The sequence below is a fragment of the Narcine bancroftii genome, chromosome 3 (genome assembly GCF_036971445.1).
Source record: "Narcine bancroftii isolate sNarBan1 chromosome 3, sNarBan1.hap1, whole genome shotgun sequence".
Taxonomy (NCBI): domain Eukaryota; kingdom Metazoa; phylum Chordata; class Chondrichthyes; order Torpediniformes; family Narcinidae; genus Narcine; species Narcine bancroftii.
Genome location: NC_091471.1, coordinates 48,110,833 through 48,133,216, shown reverse-complemented (window position 1 = coordinate 48,133,216; position 22,384 = coordinate 48,110,833). Strand labels below are relative to the sequence as shown.

The window sequence follows — 22,384 nt, the reverse complement described above, 5'->3', positions numbered from 1 at the left end:
TCCAGCAGCATCTGCAGAATGAAACTTCAGGATGATGATATGTCACAAGTTCACAAGATAAAGAATAGAAATAGGCCATTCAGCCCATTGAGTCTTCTCCTCAAATTCACCCTGAGCTAAACTGTTTTCACATCTAGTTCCAAATTCTGACCTTTTCCCAATAACCCTTGATACCCTGACTAATTAGAATCCTATCAATCTCCTCCTTAAACTCCCCCAATGATCAGGCTTCCGCAGCTGAATGTGGCAACGAATTCCACAAATCCACAACCCTCTGGCTAAAAATAATTTCTCCTCATCTCTGTTTTAAGACTGTGCCCTCTTGTCCTCAATTCCCCCACCAAGGCAAACATCTTATTCACATCTACTCTGTCCAATCCTTTCAGCATTCAAAATGTTTCTATGAGATCCCTCTCATTCTTCTAAACTCCAATAAATACAGTCCAAGACCGCTAAACATTCCTCATATGTTAACCTTTGTATTCCAGGAATCATCCTAGTGAATCTTCTCTGTACTCTCTCCAACATCATTACATCCCTTCTAAGGGGCCCAAAACTGCACACAGCACTCCAAATGATGTCGCACCAGTGCCCCATAGAGCCTCATCAACACCTCTTTACTCTTATACACTATTCCTCTTGAAATGAATGCCAACATAACGTTTGCTTTCTTTACGGCCAATCCAACTTGATGGTTAACCTTTAGGTTTTCTTGCACGAGGACCCCCAAGACCCTTTGCACTTCCAAATTTTGAATTTTCTCCCCATCCAAATAATTATCTGCCTGTTCATTTCCTCTTCCAAAATGTACAACCGTAGTTATAGCAGTTGCTTTGTTATCTGACCAGTAGATATCTCATCAACAGTAAAAATAAGTGTGTACAAAAGTACAAGTGCAGAGTTTCAAAGAGACATCAATTGGTATGGAGTAAAGGTAACAATTTTACTATTTTATGGTTCATTCAGGATCGTGATAATGGTGAGAAACTGTCCTCAAATCAGGTGGTGCGTGATCTCACACTTGTGAATCTTCTTCCTGACAGGAATGGGGGTTGGGGGAGGTAGATGGAGAGAATATGACCAGGGTGGAGTGAGTCTTTTAATATGTCAGCTGCTTTGCAAGACAGCAGGATGGATAAATGGTGGAGCTGGAGGGAAGGGGGGTGGTGGATGCGACTGATGTATGATGGACTGAGTCACATTCACACCCCTCTACATTTTCTTTATGATTTTGGGTAGAGCAGTCCTTGTATCACACCCTGACAGAATGTCTTCAATGGTGCACCTGACATGCTGGTGGCATTCCAAATTTCCTCAGGCTTCTTTGGAACTAGAGACACTGGTGTCTTTTCCAGGCCATTGCATCAGCATGGGTGAAACAGGTCTGGTCTATTATCATAGTGATCAAACATATTCATGAATCAATATTCAGAAAGGTAGCTGATGGATTTTCCCCCAAAAATGCATCTCAGCTTTACACAGCAATATACATAAATGGCAACTTTACATAAAAGACACAAAGAGACCTTTTGAGACCAACTGGAAAGCTGCTGTGACAGTTATAAAATGATTAATTCATACAACCTTTGAAAGAATGACAGCCGCATTTAAAATATTTCAAACCTACATTTCAAACCTACCTGTTGATTCAATTGGCTACAATGTTAACACAAATTATGAAATAACACACAATGAGAATAATTACCAAACTGAAAATGTGGAATTTGTCACTTTAATTTCAAAACAAGAAAGTCACTCCACAATATAATGTTGATCTGTGTCTCTTCACTCAGCAACCATCAATCACCGAGTCACAGAACTGCTGTAATATCAGCTACATTTTTTAATAAACATCCAATTAAATCCATCATTTCTATTATTCAAGATCTGTGCGCAATAACCTCCAGCAAACACAGGTGGAGAAATGAGGATTGCCAGTGCATCTTTTGAAACTAATCCTGGAAACCATTTCATTGAGAGACAAAATGGGAAAGCATTTTTATAGCACTGAGGGGATTCTGAGTTTTTGTGTAAAAAGACAACCTGGAAAATAAATCGATTCTCAAGAGAAAACCAGCAGCATGGAATTAAATATGTTCCATCCATAAAATGTTCCCATTACATCTTATTTATCTTTCTAATAGCATGGGTGGGGGGTGTGGCTGGGTGGGTGGGGGGTGACTGGGTGGGTGGAGGGTAATGGGGATAAAATTCTATTAATTCAGGATAAAAATTTGGATGGCAGGCCACCTATAATTTTATACTGTAGTGGAGCTGAAATTCATTCATTCTTTAATGCAATAAAAGGTTGGTTCCAAGTAAATGAATGAAATAACTGTGATAGTACAGATCTATCACCAATGTATATAGTGTATATAGTTACAGTATCTAGACTGTGCTTACAGCGATTGGCTGAGAGCTTAGCCGCACCTACTGTCTGGGCCTTAAAGGGTTGTGTCCCTAGCCAGGTCGGATCATTCCGGACTGGTCGGCCACCTGTGAAGAGCTCCTGTCTTTTGCTAATAAAAGCCTTGGTTTGGATCAACAAGTCTTTGATTCTTTTGACGAGCTCTACAATAACAAAATTACTTTTTGAAAAAGAATTAAAATAGTTTTTAAGACTATTAGAGTTACGCCACAACAACTTACAAATCCCATCTGTAAAATTCTCAATCCTTGACCTCAAACTCAATCTCTTCCTTCAGTTTTTTTTTTGTCACATTACACCTGGCACAGTGAAAAGGGTTTCTTCCATGAGCTGACTAATAAATTAGGGACTCTTGAGGTAGAATATTTGACGTAAAATCTTATTCAAAAAGCAAAGAGAGGAAAAGATGCGATCAAAAGTGATGATAGAAAATGCATTTAAAAAAATTCTAACAATTAGATTTCAACAATAGCTTTCAAATTATTTGTTCTTAAAATCTGAATGAATGAGATAACATCGAAGTGAATAGGAGCGGAGTGGAGTATGGTAGTTATTACCATTTATCACATTAAAGATTCACTATTAATGTCCTTGTAATACAATGGCACAAGGTTACATTTGAATCAGAATTCCTGGTAATTATTGAGATGGTAACAGTCACCCAAGTTCTCAAATGTAGGACTACAAACCCAATGGATTGAAAGGAAGCTAATCTGGGATTTGCTTGAGCAAGACTTCGTTTTGTCAAATCTGTGCACTGACACTGCAATTTAGATAGAATAGTTTCTCCAGCATTACTGCAAGTTGTGCAAAGTGCAAACAAAATCAAAAACTTTCAAGGCAATATTGATGATAGCCCAATAAATTGGACATCTTATTGTTAACATTAAGATTTACTGATGGCTTTTGAGCATGAATAAACGGAGCTACACCTAACTGCAGCAGGCCAGGAAACTACTGGTATATTCTGTACTTTTGTTTTAGTTTTAAGATGTACACTGATAATTTTTCACTTTTCAATTTTAATTAATGTGAATCATTATGTAGAGAATGTTTTCTTCATAGATAGATTCAGGTATTTCAACAAATCCATGCTCAAATCTTGTGGCAGCAAAAATTACAGAATTTAATTAAATTGCTTATTCTCCATATGGATAAACTACTATACTCAACACACAAAAAATTATTTTGATTCTAAAAACAATATATAATGTTAATCTTGTTGCTGGTAATTCTCATTTCAACAGTAATGTAAAATTAACATTATTGAATAACTACAAAAAGTAAAACACCAAAGTCTGCAGACACCATGGTTGGAGTAAAAATACAATACTAGAGAAATTCAGCAGGTCAAACAGTGTCCTTTATAGAGCAAAGATAAAGATACATAACCAACGTTTTGGGCTTGAGCCCTTCAACAAGGCTTGTTCCTTCTATATTTCCCAATAGAAATAAATCTGGGTTTTGTGGAAATACAATACCTGTAATTTGTTCTAAAAAATTCCCTAAGTCCACCCAAAAAAAGGCATTACCTTGGGACATATCCAAGATGAGTCCAAGAAAGTTCCTGTTCCTTCACTACACCTAAAATATTGATCTGATAAATCTGATTTCATTCTATTCAATTTTTATGGTGTCAAATGCAGCTGATCTAAAAAATTGTATTGAACTAATCTATACTTTACATTAATAGTATTTGTCACATAATTGCAACATAAATCTGACCATCTTTCTATATTTGATTACTGTCTTCTACTTTGTTAACCATATCCAATAAATCGCCACATTCTGCAAACTTTGAACTTGTACTTTTGATTTCAGAATGCAACTCACTCATGTAAATAACGAACCATCCATAGTTCAATTGATTCTTACAGCACATCAATGCTGCTTGCCAATATTTGCATGTCTACTATTTCTTCCATTTGGTAGCCAGCTTGCTATCCTGTCTATGCCATTTTGAAATATCCAGGTAGGACACTATAAATTTCTAGATTTGTTTTTAATTGCAGTTTTGATTAAACTTCCATTAACTTTGGCACCGCTGATGCTAATCTAGTTAGTATACATCTTTTCAGGACATATATCTCATTTTTTTTAATACATAAAGACTTACAAAAGTAAAATCAGGCTAAACTAACAAATGAGCATAAAGTAACATTTCAATTATTAGTATGAAGGGTGAAAAATTTCCCACTCATTCGTTAGAAGAGGCATCTGATAACATCAGGCCACAACACAGTAGATTAAAATGTTGCCTCTCCACATATGTAGTGCTTGCTCTATCAGTTTTATCCAGAACTTTATGGTTTCTGAGAGATTTAAGTAAAAGAGGCAGTACAGTCAGATGAGTGGTTAACACTCAGTGACACAGACTGAATTTCCCCATTATCCGTAAGGAGTCTGTACGTTCACCCTTAGCATGGATTTCCTCCAGATGCTCTTGTTACCTCCAACATTCCAAAGACATATGGGGTTAGTAGGTTGTTGGTCACATGGGCAGTGTGAGGTCATTGGATGGAAGGGCCTGTTACCATGCTGTATCTCTAAATTTAAACTTTTATATTTATGTTCACAATTGTCAACTTTGTAATATTGTTTAAACATGTCATGTTTAAAATAGCGAAATGGAACACACTCATTTATCTCAATACTGACGTTCCAGTAATTTTAATGAATTTTTCAGGTCTGAGGTGCTGCTGACACAGGCAGCATTCATTGCTTATCCCCAATTGCCTGATTCATGACCTGCAGGAGAGTCAGTGGATGCTGTTAACTTGAATTTTCTGAGGTCTTTGATGAGGTGCTGCACATGAGACTGCTAAACAAGATGGGAGCCCATGATTAACATGGATAGAGCATTGGCTGACTGGCAGAAGGCAAAGAATGGGAATCAAGGGGCCTTTTCTGGCTGGCTGCCAGTGACTAGCATGTGTTAGGTCTGGCGACTTTTTACATTGCATCTAAATAATTTAGATGCTGGAATTGTTGGCTTTTTAGCTGTGTTTGTGGGAAGAGGGGCAGGTGTAGCATTGATGAAGCAAGGAGTCTGCAGAGGAACATGAATAAGTTGGGAGAATGGACAAAGATGTGGCATATGGATTACAGCACTAAAAAATGTATGGTCATGCACTTTGGTAGAAGAAATAGAAACTTTTCTAAATGGGAAAAAGCAGAGGTCCAAAGTGATCACATTTGGTGTATAGTGAGCAGTTTTTGGCCCTTTATCTAAAGAAGGACATGCTGGCATTGGACAGGGCCCAGAGGATGTTTACGAGAATGATCCAGTGGATGAGTAGATTAACAGAGATGTACCATTTGATGGCTGTACTCGCTGGAGTTTAGAAGAATGGGGGGAGGGGGGGGAATCTCATTTAAACACATGGAATATTGAAAGGATTGGATAGAGTTGATGTGGAGATGTTTACAGTCAATTTTAAATTAAATTTACATTAAAATTTTTAAAATTTAAAGCACGGTAACAGGCCATTTTGGCCCATGTGTCCAATTAACCTACACTCCAGGTATGTTTCAAAAGGTGGGAGGAAACTGGAGTCCCCGGAAAACAAAACGATGCAGACATGGGGAGAATGTATAAACTCCTTACAGGCAGTGCGGGATTCGAACACCAGTTATGTAAAGACGTTGCGGTAACCGCTTTGCCAACCAGGTTGCCCTAGTAGTGAGAGAGTTTAGGACCAGAGGGTACAGCCTCAGAAGCAAAGAGAATTTCTTCAGCCAGAAGGTGATGAATCTGCAGAATTTGTTGCCACAGATGGCTGTGAAAGCCAAGCCATCAGGTATATTTAAATCAGAAGTTGACAGTAGAGAGCATTTCAGATTATGGGGAGAAGGCAGGAGAATGGGGTTCAGAAGAAAAATACATCGGCCATGATTCAAATGATGGAGTAGACTCGTTGGGCTGGAAGGCCTAATTCAACTCCTACATCTTGTCAAACAAATATTAATTTTAGTGCACATTAAGTAGATGATAGGTAACAATTTACTCATTGTGAGAAAATAAATAGGCAGTTACAGAAAGAAAAGTAGCAAAACAAGTCAACATTTGAGGTCAACCCATCTTTAATTTTCTCATTCTAAAAGGCCTCAGCAAAAATCTGATAAAGTTTCTGCAAACACATTCTGGAGTAAAGGTTTTGTCACACTTAATCACTGTCCTAAATTAGATAAATACTTTTCAACACACATCAACACATATGCATAAAATACAAATTACACAACTTGTGACATTCAGATGGAAAGTTTATTTTTTTGAGAATTTACTAGGGATAGAAGGATTTCAGGTGAGACTTTACATATTTAAGCTGAGTTTTGAAATTGTGTGCAATGCTTTTAAAGGGAAAAGACATACTGAAAATTAATAAAGAAAGACAGACATTTACTTTGCTTGACTCCATGCTGGATTTTGTAGTGGCATCAACAGTAGAAAAATGTACAGATAGATATTGCACTGGATAACTGTACTCAGTATTAAAAATGTACACCCCTAACAAAATTAAACAGCCATGACCGTTATGGGATTTATAAAGTGCCCCAAGACTTCTAAATATTAGAACACGTTTTGTTAAAAATCAGCATAAATTCTAGCAGAAAGGAGACAACACATTAGTCATTCAAAAGTCAATTGGTAGTGGTTATCTTTCATTTTGCAAATGTCAAGGAAGGGAAGGAGGGCTGTCACATTTGTTAGAATTCCTTCCTGGTTCGTTGCATTTCTCTCATTCATTTAGTCACAGCAATCAATCTTCAGGTGTGTGCAATTGCTTTGATTACAACCGGGTTGAAAGGACTGTTATAAGACAAATCAAGAAGCTTTTCTAAATAAAAAGAGCTACTCCCAATCCCAAAATGGATGGAGGGAGACAAAAGAAAACAGTAAACAAATGGCTCAGGAAGGGAGGCTGACATTTCTAACAGGAGATAAAAATATGATTGAAAAGTTAAATTAATTCTAAAAAAAAGTTTGTAGAAAAAAGCAAAGCATTTAAAGGCAATGGGAGCATAAGTAGTTTCACATGTTATGGAGTTTTTTTTAGATTTAGTCATCAGTATAACAATGAATCACTGTGTCATTATCTGTTACAGTGAGATTTCAAGTCCAGTTAGCTATTACTCCTGGACACAACAGCAGAATAAGGGCTTAGACAGGCATGCTGGAGGCACATTGTAATAAGTTGCTATATCATAATTAAGTCACCTGGTTCTAAAAAGAGAGGAATATTTCGGTAACATTTTATAGAAGACCCCATGAATGCTATTATTGGTCATCCTCTCAATGTTGATATCGTTTCAATACATACTGAATGGACAACCTTGCTTTTACTAAGCAACTGGTAGCCATGTCTCTGTAATTTGCTTCCAAGACCCCATTTAGAGACATGATGACAACTGTTAAGTAAAAATATAGATCTAGGTTTTCACATTTCAGGCAAGTGTTAAACTACATCATCAAATAATTTAAAAATGCTTTTGGCATGCTTTTAATCATGACTGGCAGGGAAAGGAGGCACAAATGTTTCACAAGAAAATGTTAATGTACTGCTATTTGTGTGTGAACATAATTCCAACCTTTAACCCATTATACAGATCGTGCCTTTTATCTGGATAGATTATTTTACAAGGATCTCTATATAACTGATTATGCAGTCCATTAAGTAAACAAAGTGATAATACTATACCTGTGAAAGTGAGAGTTTGCATTCACTTTCATTACGAAGTTGGTAAAATGTTTAGATTGTGTCTTTAAAGAACTTTTTAAATATGTGGTTGTCCCATTGAAATGAACTTTTCATCTACGCATTATCATCCACTCTTCTTCTCTTATTACAATTGCCTGGAAAGTCAGTTTTAAATTTTCCAGTCTTCCAGAAACTTGAAATAGGAATTGGCATGGAAGAATTTGTCCCGTGTACCAACGTCAATGTGCAATTATACTGATATCACTGGATAAGTTCCTAAATCTATAAAAAAGAAAAATAAGCAGCATCTTGTTGACTACAACTGCAGCCATTTAATCGACTCCTTCAAATCCTTCAGCATTTTCCACTGCCAAAAGTAGCTTTTCTCGTAAATCTTCAAAAGATTCATAAGGCGGTAAATCAAGGCGGTTAAAGCTGTAAACAGGAAAAAAATACAGACCTTTACATTTCTACAAGGTAGTATCTTGATAAAAAATGCACACTATTTTCAGAAAGCTATTTTCAGAACATTTTAATGTTAAATTTAGACATACAGTACAGTAACAGGCCCTTTTGGCCCACAAGCCCATGCCACCTAAGTATACCCCATTGGCCAACAATCCCTGGGTCATTTTGAATGGTGGGAGGAAACTGAAGCAGCCAGAGGAAACCCAGGAGAAAATGCACAAACTCCTTACAGACAACATGGGAATCAAACCTTTGTCCTGATTGCTGATGTTGTAACAGTGTTGTTAGAACTATGCCACCCAATGCAAACCCTTCATCTGAAATAAACTCCAGTAAGGAAACATTATATCTTTTCTAAAATTAACTGTATTGCTTTACCCTTTTTCAAGTAGGTAGAATCATCTTTCCACTTAAGTTCTTGTTTTGTTCCTATGTGAGAGGGAATAATGCTGCAGCCTGATTGGAATAATTGCTTGTTATCACATCCCACCTTCTACACATTTTAATTTCTTTTCTTAATTGTATAATTTACCAGTGTTGATTAGTAAAGGTCAAACAGGTATTGTGTTCCAATAAAAACATTTTCTTCACAATTTTCTGTGTCTTGAACTCTCTTTCCTCAGAATCCTATGGTATGAGCAGAGATGCAATCCTACAGGTGAACATCAGACTCAGTGGAGACACAGACTGCAGAGGCTGGAATCTAAAGCTAAACATAATCTGCCAGAGGAATTGAATAGTTTGAAGCAGGATCAATGGGGGAAAAATATCGGTCAATGTTTTGGACCGGAACTCTTCATCAAAATTGGGGATGCAGAAAGAGAAGAAGCCAAAGCCAAGTGAAGATGATGGGAAGAGCAGGACAGAGGACCATGTGGGATTGGAGGACCTGGAAGAGGTGAAGTGAGACAGACAGAGTGAGAGGATTGGCAGATGCCAGACCAAGAGAGAGAGAGAGGCAAGAAAACAAAGGGGTTTGATGGAAGAAGATGAGTTGCATAGGGTGGGTGGGTAATTCAGCAGCGGGGAGGAGGATAGGAATTGGAAAAGGCTTGTACAGAAGTAACACATTTTGTCCATTTTTATTTTTCGTCACTCGGAAGTGTGGGGCAATATGATTTGGATATGATATCACAGCATCGATTTAATTCGCATTCACAGCTGAGCCCCTCCTCTTCCGTGACTTCTCTTCTCCAGGAACATGAGAATAGATGTCTCACATTGCAGTGCTACTGTGCTTTTGATTTCTGAGTCATTTTCCCTGATGCCCAAGGCTCATGGATGAGGAAAGTGGAAAATCAGGGAAATGGGTAAAATTCAAGAATAAATGTTCATGGGAGAAAGGCAGTGTAAGGGTTCAGAGGGTGACTTTGTGGAAATTAGGTAAAGGCTGTGAGATTACTTTAAGGATCTGGCCAGGATTTCTGCAGTTCCCCACAATGCAGTAGCTCAGAGAAAGTGCCTTACAGATGAAGAGTGTAGTGGCATTGCATGCTGAGGCTGTTCACAGTTCTGCAGAATGGAGCGGATGTGGTAAAGGATGAACTCCATTATGAATGCCAATCCATTTGAGGCAGTGAAGTCATATCGAAAATACTATTGAGTGACAAAAAATAAAAATGGACACAATTTGTTGTTTTTCACATTTTGTACTTATGTTCCCCCCCCCCATACAAATTTTGTAAGAGCGAATATCCAACATTACATTTAATTTAGAGATCATAGGGAGAATTTAAATAGGAATTGTTAAGTATCTAATTAATAAGGGTATTAAGGGATATGGGGAAAAGGCTGGAAATTGGAATTAGGTGTGAGCATAGTTCAGTTTAGTGTAGAATCACAGAACAGATTCGATGGGCCTAGTGGCCTGCTTCTGTTCCTTTATCTTGTGATCTTGTGAAACAGACTGCAATATAGAGAATTTTTAAAAAATCAATAAAGTGCACAAGTAAAAGTCTTCAAATGAGTCCCTGATTGAGTTTATTGTTGAGGAGTCTGATGGTGGAGGGGTAGCAGTTGTTTTTGAACACGGTGGTGAGTCTTGTGGCAGCTATACCTCATTCCTGATGGCAGCAGTGAGAAAAAAAGCATGTGGTGGGTGGTATGCCTCCTTGATAATTGCTGCTGCTCTCCGATGGCAGCATTCTCTGTAGATGTACTCGATAGTGGGGAGGGTTTTGCCTGTGATGTCCTGGACTGTGTCAACTATCTTTTGGAGGGCTTTACATATAGGGGTACTGGTGTTCCCACACCAGACTGTGGTGTAGCAGGTCAACACACTTTCCACTACACATCTGTAGAAATTTGCCAGGGTTTCTGGTATCATACCAAACCTCCGTCAACTTCTGATGAAATAGAGGCGATAACATGCTTTCTTCACGATGCTATTAGTATGCTGTGTCCAGGAAAGATCTTTTGAGATACTGGCTCCAAAGAACTTAAATTTGATCATTCTCTTCACCTCAATGATCACTGGATTGTACACCTCTGGCCTTCCCTCCCTGAAGTCAATAGTCAGCTCCTTAGTTTTGGTGACATTGAGCGCAAGGCTGTTGTTAATGCACCATTCAGTCAAGTTTTCAATCTCCCTCCTCTATGCTGACTCATCACCTTTCTTTATACAACCCTCTACTATGGTATTGTCATCAAATTTGAAGATGGTGTTTTTGTCGTACCAAGCTACACAGTTGTAGTTGTAAAGTGAGTAGAGCAGGGGGCTAAGAATGCAGCCTGTGGTGTTCTGGTACTGATGGAGATTGTGGAGGAGATGCTCTTACCAATCCTCACTGATTGTGGCCTAGGCGTTGAGTTCCATGTCTTGGAGTTTGCTCATCAGTTTTGAGGGGATGATGGTGTTAAATGCTGAACTGTAGTTGATAGAGAGGATCCTGGTGAGTGCATCTTTGCTGTCCAGGTGTTCCAGGGCTTTGTGTAGGCCCAGTGAGATGGCATCACCCGTTGACCTGTTGCTTCGATAGGCGAACTGAATTGTATCCATGTCACCACTCACACGGGAGCTGATATGTTTCAAATGACTTAATCACTGTGGACATAAATGCTACTGGACAAAAGTGATTAAGGCAAGTTACTGCACTCTTCTTGATTGATGCCTGTTTGAAACAAGTGGATACCATGCCCTGCTGGAGTGAGATATTGAAGACATCCGTGAATACTTTGGTAAGTTGATCAGCACAGATTTGTAGTATTCAGGCAGGCACTTCATTTGGGAAGATGCTTCCCTAGGATTCACTCTCCTCAGGTATCATCCTCAGATACGGGCAGGATGGGATCATCAGGGGACATGGGGGTGCGGAAGGGAGGTCAAATCGGGCAAAGAAGGCATTGAGTTCCTCTGAGATCTAAGCTTTGCCATCTGCTACTTCACCAGTTATGGCCCTGCCACAGCTGTTGGGTGTCCCTTTTTCATCACAGTGCTGAGTAGTATTGCACCCATATTTTACTGTCCGTACTTTTACACTTGTTTGCTGGGGCGCTTGCTTTTATTCACAGTTATATGAAAATAGTAACTTTTATACTTCTTTATACTTCTGGTTAGATGCTTTTTGCATCTCATTGGCTTTGCGTTTGCACTTGGCACAAAGTTGAATCTAATCTTGTTTCCACTTTGCCTGGGAGATAGCTTTCTGCAGGTCATATCTGCTCCTTCTGAAATGATCTGGATCTCCAGACTTAAATGTCTGTGATCTGGCTCTCAGCAGGTTCTGGATTTCATTGATCGTCTTGAGCTTCTGGTTGGGGAAAACCCTGAATGATTTGGTGGGGACCTACTCATCCACAGCTCTTTTGATAGTCTGTTCAGATTCTCAGCTGAGTCCTTTAACACCACCTAATCCGTTGACTTGAGGAAGTCCTGTAACCATTCTTCAGCCTCCTGTGACCACCTTCTAGCTGTCCTGATCTCTGAATCCTCTCTTTTTTGGCTCTGTCTGCATGAACAGAAGGAGCACAGGCAGATGATCCAACCTGTCAAAATGCGGTTTCAGGAACGAACAGTAGGTCTTCCTTATTTTGGGGTAGCAGTGATTGAATGTACTCAGAGAGAACAGTAGGTATGTGGAACAAGTTGCCAGAGTAAGAGGAACTGCATTGTTCAAAGACATTTCAACATGGATAGGAAAAGGTTCACAGGGATGTGGACCAAATGCAAACAAATTGGACCAGTTAAGGTATCTGACTGTTCAGCTTGGACCAGTTTGATTGTTTCCATTCTATTGAAAATCTCTGACTCCAAAATGTTAAATATTGGTTAATTAAACTTTTGATGAAGGTCACTGACTATTTTAATGGGCCATAGCTAGACAAAACAGTTGCAATGCTAAGGGCCTTCAGTTCAGTACCATCCGGAACCTCTGCCAGACTCAAACTCCAGTGGAGGAGCAGTCGGATAAGGTGTCTTCTGATTTCTAGATAATTCTATACTTCTGATATGTAGCCACAGGTGTTCTTACAGAAAGGTGCTGACGTAGAACTCCTAAACAAATTCAGGATTTAATATTCATTTTTTCAGAGAAATGATTAACGTTTAAACATTTAGTGTGCTTACCACGTGTGAGCTCTTGGTAACTTTTCTGGAGTTCCCCACTGTTCTATTGTAAACAGCTGGGGACCATTGGAACCTGTGTAAATCATCAAAACATAAAGTGTCAGTCTTTAAGATGCTTTGTTTCATAAATTAATATATATATATTAATATTCATAATATTAAAACAAAATGCATAAATATCTCAAATCAGTAGACATTTATTTGCTGAGTAATGAGTTATAAATGCCAGGAAGATTCCAGGTCTGATTCACGTTACTTGCATTAGCAGGGACTCGGCACAAGAGCAGCATCACTGACATCAGTGGCATGGGCGGATCGAGTGGTGCAGCAGTTAGTGATGCTTCCTCACAGCTCCAAGGATAAAAATTTGATTCTGACCTTGGCTACTGTCTGTGTGGAGTTTCAAAATTCCCTTCATGACCATGGGATGTTCCTTTCATCCCTTCATGGGATGCGCCCATGAGACTCGCTGGTAAGTTAATTATCTACTGTAAGTTACCTCCTCATGAAGATTAACTGCAAAAAGTGTCAAAATTCACAGATGTGTGCTAGAAAAAAAAGAAAAAATGCCACAGGGAAACAAAATGGAGAACAGAACTAATGTCATTACTCTTCTGGGAATTGCCATGGCGCTAATGGTCTCAATAACATTTTCCTGTTTCACTACACACTTAATTAAGGTGAGGGTTAATATTTCCTGTTAGAAAGGGACCTGTAGCTGGAAAAATGGGGTGAAAAATTGCAGATGGAATTTAATGCATTTTGGAAGGACAAACCAAGAAATGATGTACGAGGTGAATGGTAGGGCACTGAGGAATGTGGTAGGACAGAGGGATCTGGGAATACAGATACATAATTCCCTGAATGTGGCGTCACAGGTAGATAGAGTTGTAAAGAGAACTTTTGGCATATTGGCCTTTATAAAGCAAAGTATTGAGTGTGGGAGTTGGGATGTTATATTAAAGTTGAATAAGACATTGATGAGGCCAAATTTGGAGTGTTGTGTGCAGTTTTAGTCACCAAACTACAGGAAAGATATCAATAAGATTGAAAGAGTGGAGAGAAGGTTTACTAAGATGTTGCCCGGAGTTCAGGAAATGAGTTACAGGGAAAGGTTAAACATGTTAGGACTTTATTCCCTGGAGCGTAGAAGAATGAGGGAAGATTTGATAGAGGTATTTAAAATTAAGAGGGGGATAGACAGAGTAAATGTAGGTAGGCTTTTTCCACTGAGGGTGGGTGAGATAAAAACCAGAGGACATGGGTTAAAAGTGAAAGGGGAAAGGATAAGGGGAACACGATGGGGAACTTTTTCCACACAGAGTGGTGGGAGTGTGGAATGAGCTGGCAGATGAGGTGGTGAATGCGGGCTCAATTCTAACATTTAAGAAGAATTTGGACAAGTACATGGATGGGAGAGATATGGAGGGCTAAGGACTGGGTGCAAATCAGTGGGACTACGCAAAAAAAAATTGGTTCAGCACAGACTAGAAGGGCTGAAGGGGCCTGTTTCTGCCCTGCAGTGCTCTATAGTTCTATGAAAGGGCATTAGTCGGAGTTACTATTTTCCTGCCGTCGAAGAGACTGCGAATGACCAACAAGTATTCTGACAGTGTACACATGGATTTCCATCTCTGTGAGTTGTCTCTCAGCAAGGGACCTTATTAAGCTTCTTACATTTTAAATGTAAATTTTTAAAAATTTAGACATAAGCACGGTAATAGGCTTCTTTGGCCCATGAACTTGTGCCACCCAATTACACCTAATTGCTCTACAACTCTCGGTACATTTTGAATAGTGGGAAGAAACTGGTGATCCCAGGGAAAACCCTTGCAGACACAGGGGAATGTACAAACTCCTTACAGACAGTGCAGGATTCGAACACCGATGCCAATACTTTTTTATAATAGTATAGAAATTTAGGGAAAAAGACAATCAATAGAGACCACAATGATTTCTCTGTGATATTGCAACTTGCCAAGACTTTGTTAATTTCAACCAAATCTGTGACCTCCACGTTCTAGAATGTAAATACTTTCAAACCTTTATTTCCATCCCATCAGCACACTAAGAAATACTGGGATAAAACTTAAGGAACCCACTACCTAATATTTATATTGTACTTCAGCATCAGGGCTACAATAACTTGGGGAACCTCCCGCTCCAATCATGTTAAAGGGAATTTGCATGGGAAAACAAATAATCCCTGCAAGTTTCCTCCAAATGCAGCTTTACTGAGAATTACATTCACGGGAATGTGAGAAAATAACAAATTGCAGGGCGACAGGGAAATAAGGAAGGGAAAGGAACTAATGCCGTTACGGCTCTGGGAATTGCCATGGCTTTGCTCCATCACCATCAATTTTCCAGAAATTATTTTTCTGAAACAAAAATAAGTTTGAACGCACTGGACAATGAAGATTTTGCTTCTTGAACACTTTTGGGTGAATTTTATGGATTTTGGACTGGTGATCATGAAAATCAACTTAAAATATTCCTATCAAGTTGTGGCATAGATATATATACACACGCAGTTTTTTTAGATATGATCTATTTTTCATATTTTAAGCCTACTAGTATATTGCCACAAAGCAAGCTGTTTTGGTCAGTCCAGCACAGGTGCTATGCAAATGCAGTCTTAGGGCTGGGCATGCATGGAAGGCATTTACAGATGTTGTTGAAAATTTTGTTGGCAACTACAGAGCACCAAATTACATTCCAGCTGACTGACAACATGCTTCAAGCATTAAGTGCAACATGTCACTGAAAGTTCATTTTCTCCATTTACACTTGGACCTTCTTACAGTCAGTGACAAACATGGTGAAAGGTTTCACCAGGGCATTGCGACCATGAAAAAGCAATATCAGGGCAAATGGAATCCATCAAAGCTGGACACTGACATGAGAGGCATCAGATGCTGAGTACAAATGAAAATCAGCGGCAAAGCATTTTTAGGTCAGTTGAACTAATGCAATGTATCAGCATCATTATGAGATTCAAATTCCTACATGATACAGAAAATCTGACATTATCTTTGAGTTCAGCTTGAAGTTGTCTATCAAAATCTCCTATTTTGTTTTCAGGAAGCAGCCCTTTGAAAAAAGAATTGTTGTCCAGTGATATTTTTTCTTGGAAGGCTATTTGGGAAAATGTCAGACATTTTTCAACAAAATTTTCTACTTTAAAAATGTTTAAAATTAAGTCAAATATTTAAATTTGACCATTAAGCTTGTACACAAGTAATACAGATACACACCATATAGTTCTGCAAACCCATTCATGGGCACTCTTGAGGTTCCAGTGACAAACTGTAGAAGTCGAATACGTTTCTCAGCATCCATCAGGAGCACTGCCTGGACAGAAATAGATACTGAGTGAAGTGAATTATTAACAAATTATTAGCAAAGTATTTTTAAAAAGGACCAGAAAAATACAAACAAACCATTGCTATAACTGATGAGCCTAACACTTCCCTGACTGATTCAGCTCTGAATTTATTATCATCTGATGGCACAAGTCTAACCCGATGAAACAGTGTTCTCCAGTCCTCATTGCAAAACATGCAGACACACAGCCAGACATACCACACATACAAACAAAACATATGCAGGACAAGTATTCATACATACAAATTATTAAATAAATATTGTTCATAAATTTGAGAGTCTCGGATGGTTAGTGTGAGCAGTGAGAATTCCTTCCCATTCTTAAAGATCACTAGGGTGTCCAGCACATTGATCTTGACTACAAACACTTGTCAATGAATACCAACAATCAAATGAAAAATCACAGACTCCCAGAAACAAATGCAAAGTTTCTCGGAGGGGAATATAACCAGGAGCAAATTTAGGTCAGTAAAGAATGCAATGCATGTTGTAAGAGATAAGCTTTCAGGATTTCAAAGGGAACCCCTCAAGCTAACCTTATCCGTTAAGTAATTTGCAAAAGAACCAATGGCAACATTAGTCTGTGAACTATGACTGGAAATAGATTTGATAATTCAGAAGGAAAACATCTGAATATTGAGAAGACTTCAGGGAAATAATGAATAGTTCTTTTAGAAAACCTGCAAAGGCACAACTGGGGGAATGGTTTTTAGTACATTCTATCATTCCACATGAGGTCAGGAATTTGATGCATTTGAAAGATCAAAACAATTGCAACTGTGACCATGTAGAGCCACTATTTTCCATAAGTAACTGTTTACAATAAAAGCTAGATATGTTTGAAATAGGTGCTCTTTCATTGAGCCATGACTTTAGTTAAGGAAGCAGGGAAAAGAAAATTGCAATGCCAGTCTGAGATATCCAGTTAGTGAAGTGTGGTAAGACTTGACAAACAAATAGTAATCAGCGAGTAAACTGAACAAAAGACCTATCTAATCACAATCAGTTGTTTTTAACCTGGTCTTGTCAACAGACACAGATACATCTAGCCCAATTTAGGCCCAACAAAAATGAGCCATTGCTGCATGAAATTTATATTTAAAATAATGCCACAAATATTTACAAAAACACAAATACCTTAAGAAATGGAAACATCTTATACTCCCTTTAAAAAATTCTCATCTCCTAAGTGAGCTGAAGATCTGGCCAAGAACAATTTCAAGCATCTCATAAATTCAATAATTAGACAAGTTTTAATTTAGTTCGGCATTTCCCAAACTGGATTCTCCAGAACCCAGGGGTTCCGTGGTAAATTGTAGGGGTTCCGTGGAAGAAGTGATGATCTGCGCGGGTGAAGCCAGTGACTGTGGGCCGGAGTCAGTGCCGCGCTGTTGCCGGGGTGATGCACAAGGTGGTTTCTGGGACCTGGCGGTGGCTACTTGAAGATTTGAAGTGTGTGTGAGGAGGGGGGCTCCAAAATACTGGTATCCAGCCTGTCACCTGCAGTAAATGAACAACAGGAGGGGTGCATGGCAGGTGGAGTCTGATCTGGTGGGAGTAGCCTGGGCCATGCCAGAGACCAAGGGGTAGCCTGGGCCGCAGTGGGGACTGAGGAGCAGTAGGGGCAGATTGGGCCGCAGCGGGGAGCGAAGGGCTGTGGGGGTGGCCTGGGCCACAGCGGGGGCGGCATAAGCTGTGGCTGGGAGTGAGGAGCAGCGAGGGGTGGCAGGGGCTGTGGTGGGGAGTGAGGTGAAGCAGGGTGGCATGGGCCCGTGATGGAGCAAGGTCAGGGTAGGCCTTACTAAAGCTTAGCCTTGGGCTCAGGTGGATGTTAATCCACTACAGGTGAATTTATTTACTTTTTTTTTTACTGTGCTTGAGTATATATCAGGTCTTTTAAACTGTAATTGACGATTGGTGTTCCGCATTTTCCAAGTGCTCCCCAAAAGGCTCCATGAACTAAAAAGTTTGGGAAGCCCCGATTTAGTTTATTGCTACATTGGCAGCACAATTTTTTTTGCCAATATTTTATTCACAATAAATTATTTACGAAAAAAAAGAAAGCTGTTTCAAGCCTCTTTGCACCCTCAGTGTCATGTCCATATATTCCTTTCATTGTACATTTTTACAAACACTCTCTATTCACACCATTCCCACCATTATGGCACATTATGATTACTCCCTCTCTGTTGTTTGAAGGTCTTTCCCTTATTCTCAGATCCTCAAAGCCTGATGACAAAAGGACTCGAGACCGTGGTAGGTAGCACAACTGAATTAATTATACAGTAGCTGCAAGGAATCTAATTTTCTATTATAAAATTCCATACAAGGTTGTAGTGAGCCATGCTCCCCAATGGCAATAGTTTGTTGACAAAAAGACTGGTTTAAGTAGCCAACTAGACAAAAACAAAATGTTCCTGACGTTAGGTGTTTTTATTTAACAAGCTAAGGAAAAATGCCCTACAACCAATGCCTAAATTGCTCCAATATTATTCAAAAGCAGTGCACATTTTCTAAATATTTTTGGTTATTAATGTGAACAGGAAAGTATGTTGATGAGTTTTTATGTTCAAAGGAACCAAACCAGCTGCAATAAAGTTTTAGTGACATATATGAGACTGCAGATGCAAGAAATGAAACTCAGTGGGTCAAGGAGCACCAGTGGGAGATTAATAATGTACGACGGAGAGTCTCGGCTCAATATGCCGACCATTAATTTTCTCCTACTTGCTGAATTTCTGCAACATATTGCAGTTGGTTGTAATTAGACTTCGATGGTTTTGGAGTCAATTTGTTGATTAATTATTTTTGATAAGCCTGAAAATTGAAGCTAACCAGTTCAATCAAGAAATGGTAAGAACAAAAAATGTAGATACTAAATAACTGTAACTGAATACCACCTCCAAAATATCTTCAAAAGAAAGAGTTGATTCAGTCAGCAACATTTAACATTTCACAACTCAGTCCACTCAACTCTGAATCTTGGGTAAACACTGCAGCTTTTTCAGATAGAGTTTGGTTCTGATAGGATCATCTCCAAATTATGCATGCAATATTGAGGATTTTGCAACATGTCAAAATTAAATAATTCCCAACAGAATGCTAACTCCAGTCACATTTACTTGGATTATCTATTTGGAGAAGATGAACAAATATTAATACAATACAATAATTCTTTTGAAATGTAAGTGGCAATGGGACCTTACCAACTACATCTTAATGCATTGGATTATTTAAAAAATAAGATAAAATTCAGTGATAACTAGAGGAAGAATTCGATAGATATCAGATTTCAAGAACAGACTGCACAATATTTCTTCAGCTTTTAGCTGCATATGTCACCTTTTTACAGTTTTTGTACAATTTAAAGAATTAATGGACAGGTCCACAAAATGAAAAAGAATCCATTTTAATAAATATGTAAAGCCCATAGAAATTGTGGCCGACTTCTACACTTTAAACTACATCAGAATAAGGGAGGCATTATTTAGCCCTCTGAACATGCCTCCTTTCACCATGATTGTCAGCGACCTTTTACTGCAATACTAGATCACTTATATCCCCACATTCCTTCATTTGTGTCTAAAATTGTATTCATTACTGTCCTGACCAATGTGTTAATTTTTGCAACCTTCTCAATAAAGAATTTTCTCCTCATCTCTATCATAAATGTTCCAATATTGCTTCTCCATCCTAGTGAAACATCTGTTGAACACTTACCATTCAAGCAATTTACAAATTCAACATGACCATCTGTTACTTCCCTAAACTTTGGGAAATCACAAGCCTTGTCTACTCACTCTCTCCCCAGAAATGAATCCTAATTGCACTTTTTTTCAAGTGAAGAACATCTTTCCCATTATATGGAGACCAAAATTACAGACTATTTTTAGTTCAGCCTTAATCAAGCTCTGAATAATTGTCTTATTTCGATATATTGGCTGATCTGGTCACTGTATATGATTTTCAATTCCTTATACAGTATTTAACAAGAGTTTTATTCTTCCCTTTTAAAATAAAGAACCTTTGCTCAATTTCCCTGGCAGATCATTGGTATCTAGGCTAAACATAGTCACTGAAAAAAATCTGTACCAGGAATGCAATATTATATACCATTAACGATTCAAAACACTTTTATCCTGCCCCAATTTAGAGACTACACACATGGCACTTTTCGAAAACTGCATCCAAATGACTCATCTTGCATTAAAATTCCAAGAATGTACATTTTTTTTCCAAAACCAACAAGGATTTAGAAAAGTTTTAAGAGGCCCATCAATGTTATAGTGTACGTTATGTGACAGCTAAACTGATTTGGAACGGGGAAGACCTACTTAATTGAGGTCATGGTAACCTGCTGCTTTCCTGACTGAGAAAAACTATAACACTGAACAAGTTTGCTAAGAGCACTAGGCACTAAAAAAAACATTTGATAGATTGAGAGTCAGATATGGCCACATCAGGTTGGTAAATAAACAACTTATTTTTCATTGTTCATGATTTTTAGGAAAAAGAATATTTCTTAGTTTTAGACTCCAAAGGCAGAAGAAACACTCTCTCATAATCTGTCCTATCAAGCCTCCTGATGATTGGTGCCTTTCAGTGAAATCACATCTCCTTCTAAACTGGAATGTTAATACATTACCTAATTAACAAAAGATAAATCCATTTTTTAAAACTATAAACTGGTGCAACACAAAAAAAAATCAAGGGAATCATAGTTGAGTGAAAAGAAATGATGCTGAGATCAAAGATGAGCCAGTAACATCTTGATTAATTGAGAAAAGGGGAAAATTATTATGTCTGTTTCCATTTCAATATTCTAGTGTATGAATCATTGTGAAGGTGTGTGTTTTTAAAATAAATTTAAGGCCTGTGCAAGAAATATTGTAACTATTCTTTACATGTAGATTAATTTTGTATTACCTTCCAGTACCACTGAATAACTGGGTGGTTTGTACAGTAGTTGTTCTTGTAGACTGTGTGCTGCCTCCAATCATTGACGTCTACATCTCCAAGGCCACACATCAGCAACTAAAGGGTAGACAAACAGAAATATAAATGGAGAAACACAAGAATGACAGATCCTGAAACCTTAATGTGAAAGATTATGTTATATTTTAAATTATGTAGAGATATGTTTTTGGAAGAAAGATTATGGGGTTTTCCCACAAGCTTGCCAGCTTGTCCTGTTCCAGTCCCAGCTGCTGCTGCTGACTGGAGAAATGTAGAACTCAATTCTCTCTCAGAGAAAGCCGCATGACCCTCTTAGAACAGCAAACTGTACTCAGACAGACTGCGGCACCGGACCCAGTCTTCTGAGTCCGTTCATCTCTTGCTTTCCAAAACAATAATCCATCACCTCCACAGCATGTCCAGATAGTCTCTATAGGCATTCTTCAAAGTTTTTTTGCAAAAGCATTCGGAGCTGGGACTATACGGCTTGAGCAGAGTTCCAGCATTTTAAATGAGATTTGTTTTGAAGTGTTTGAATCTGTGTGTGACCGAACTAAAAACCCCACAATCTATCTTCCAAAAAAATATCTAAATATAATATAAAATATAATATAATCCATCACATTAAGCAAACAAAGAGGAGCTAGAGGAACTCAGTGGGTCAGGCAGCATTTCAAAGACATATATGTTGATTGGTATTAAGGGTATATTTGGGCAGTGAGAGCCTGTGGGCTGGAGAGGCTGTTCCTCAAAAGTAAGTGTGAGCATTTAATGGACAGTCAACATTTCGGATCGGAATCTTTTCTTGGGTCTTGAAATAAGGTACTGCTCCAAAACCATGACTGTCCATTTCTTTCTCTGGATGGTGCCTGAACTCTGATG

General features: G+C 38.5%; 1 protein-coding gene and 1 long non-coding RNA gene across 19 annotated transcripts in view; one reads left to right on the top strand and one right to left on the bottom strand.

The window, feature by feature from the left end:
* The window catches only part of LOC138757142 (uncharacterized), a 74,374-nt gene that overhangs the window by 48,437 nt on the left and 3,553 nt on the right, over positions 1-22,384 (top strand). For 3 of the 4 annotated variants that reach the window (XR_011353366.1, XR_011353369.1, XR_011353368.1), the window contains one exon: positions 13,425-13,631. This is a non-coding gene — a long non-coding RNA (uncharacterized lncRNA). The remainder of the gene's footprint in view (positions 1-13,424; positions 13,632-22,384) is intronic. The other variant, XR_011353367.1, reaches the window with a different exon arrangement.
* nedd4l (NEDD4 like E3 ubiquitin protein ligase) overlaps positions 6,494-22,384 on the bottom strand; it is a 533,566-nt gene continuing 517,675 nt past the window's right edge. For all 15 annotated transcript variants that reach the window (XM_069924007.1, XM_069924003.1, XM_069924006.1 and 12 more), the window contains 4 exons: positions 21,473-21,580; positions 16,417-16,513; positions 13,160-13,232; positions 6,494-8,562 (listed from right to left, as the gene is read on the bottom strand). In XM_069924007.1, the coding sequence (XP_069780108.1) occupies positions 8,460-8,562; positions 13,160-13,232; positions 16,417-16,513; positions 21,473-21,580 (381 nt within the window). In that variant the 3' untranslated portion in view covers positions 6,494-8,459. The remainder of the gene's footprint in view (positions 8,563-13,159; positions 13,233-16,416; positions 16,514-21,472; positions 21,581-22,384) is intronic.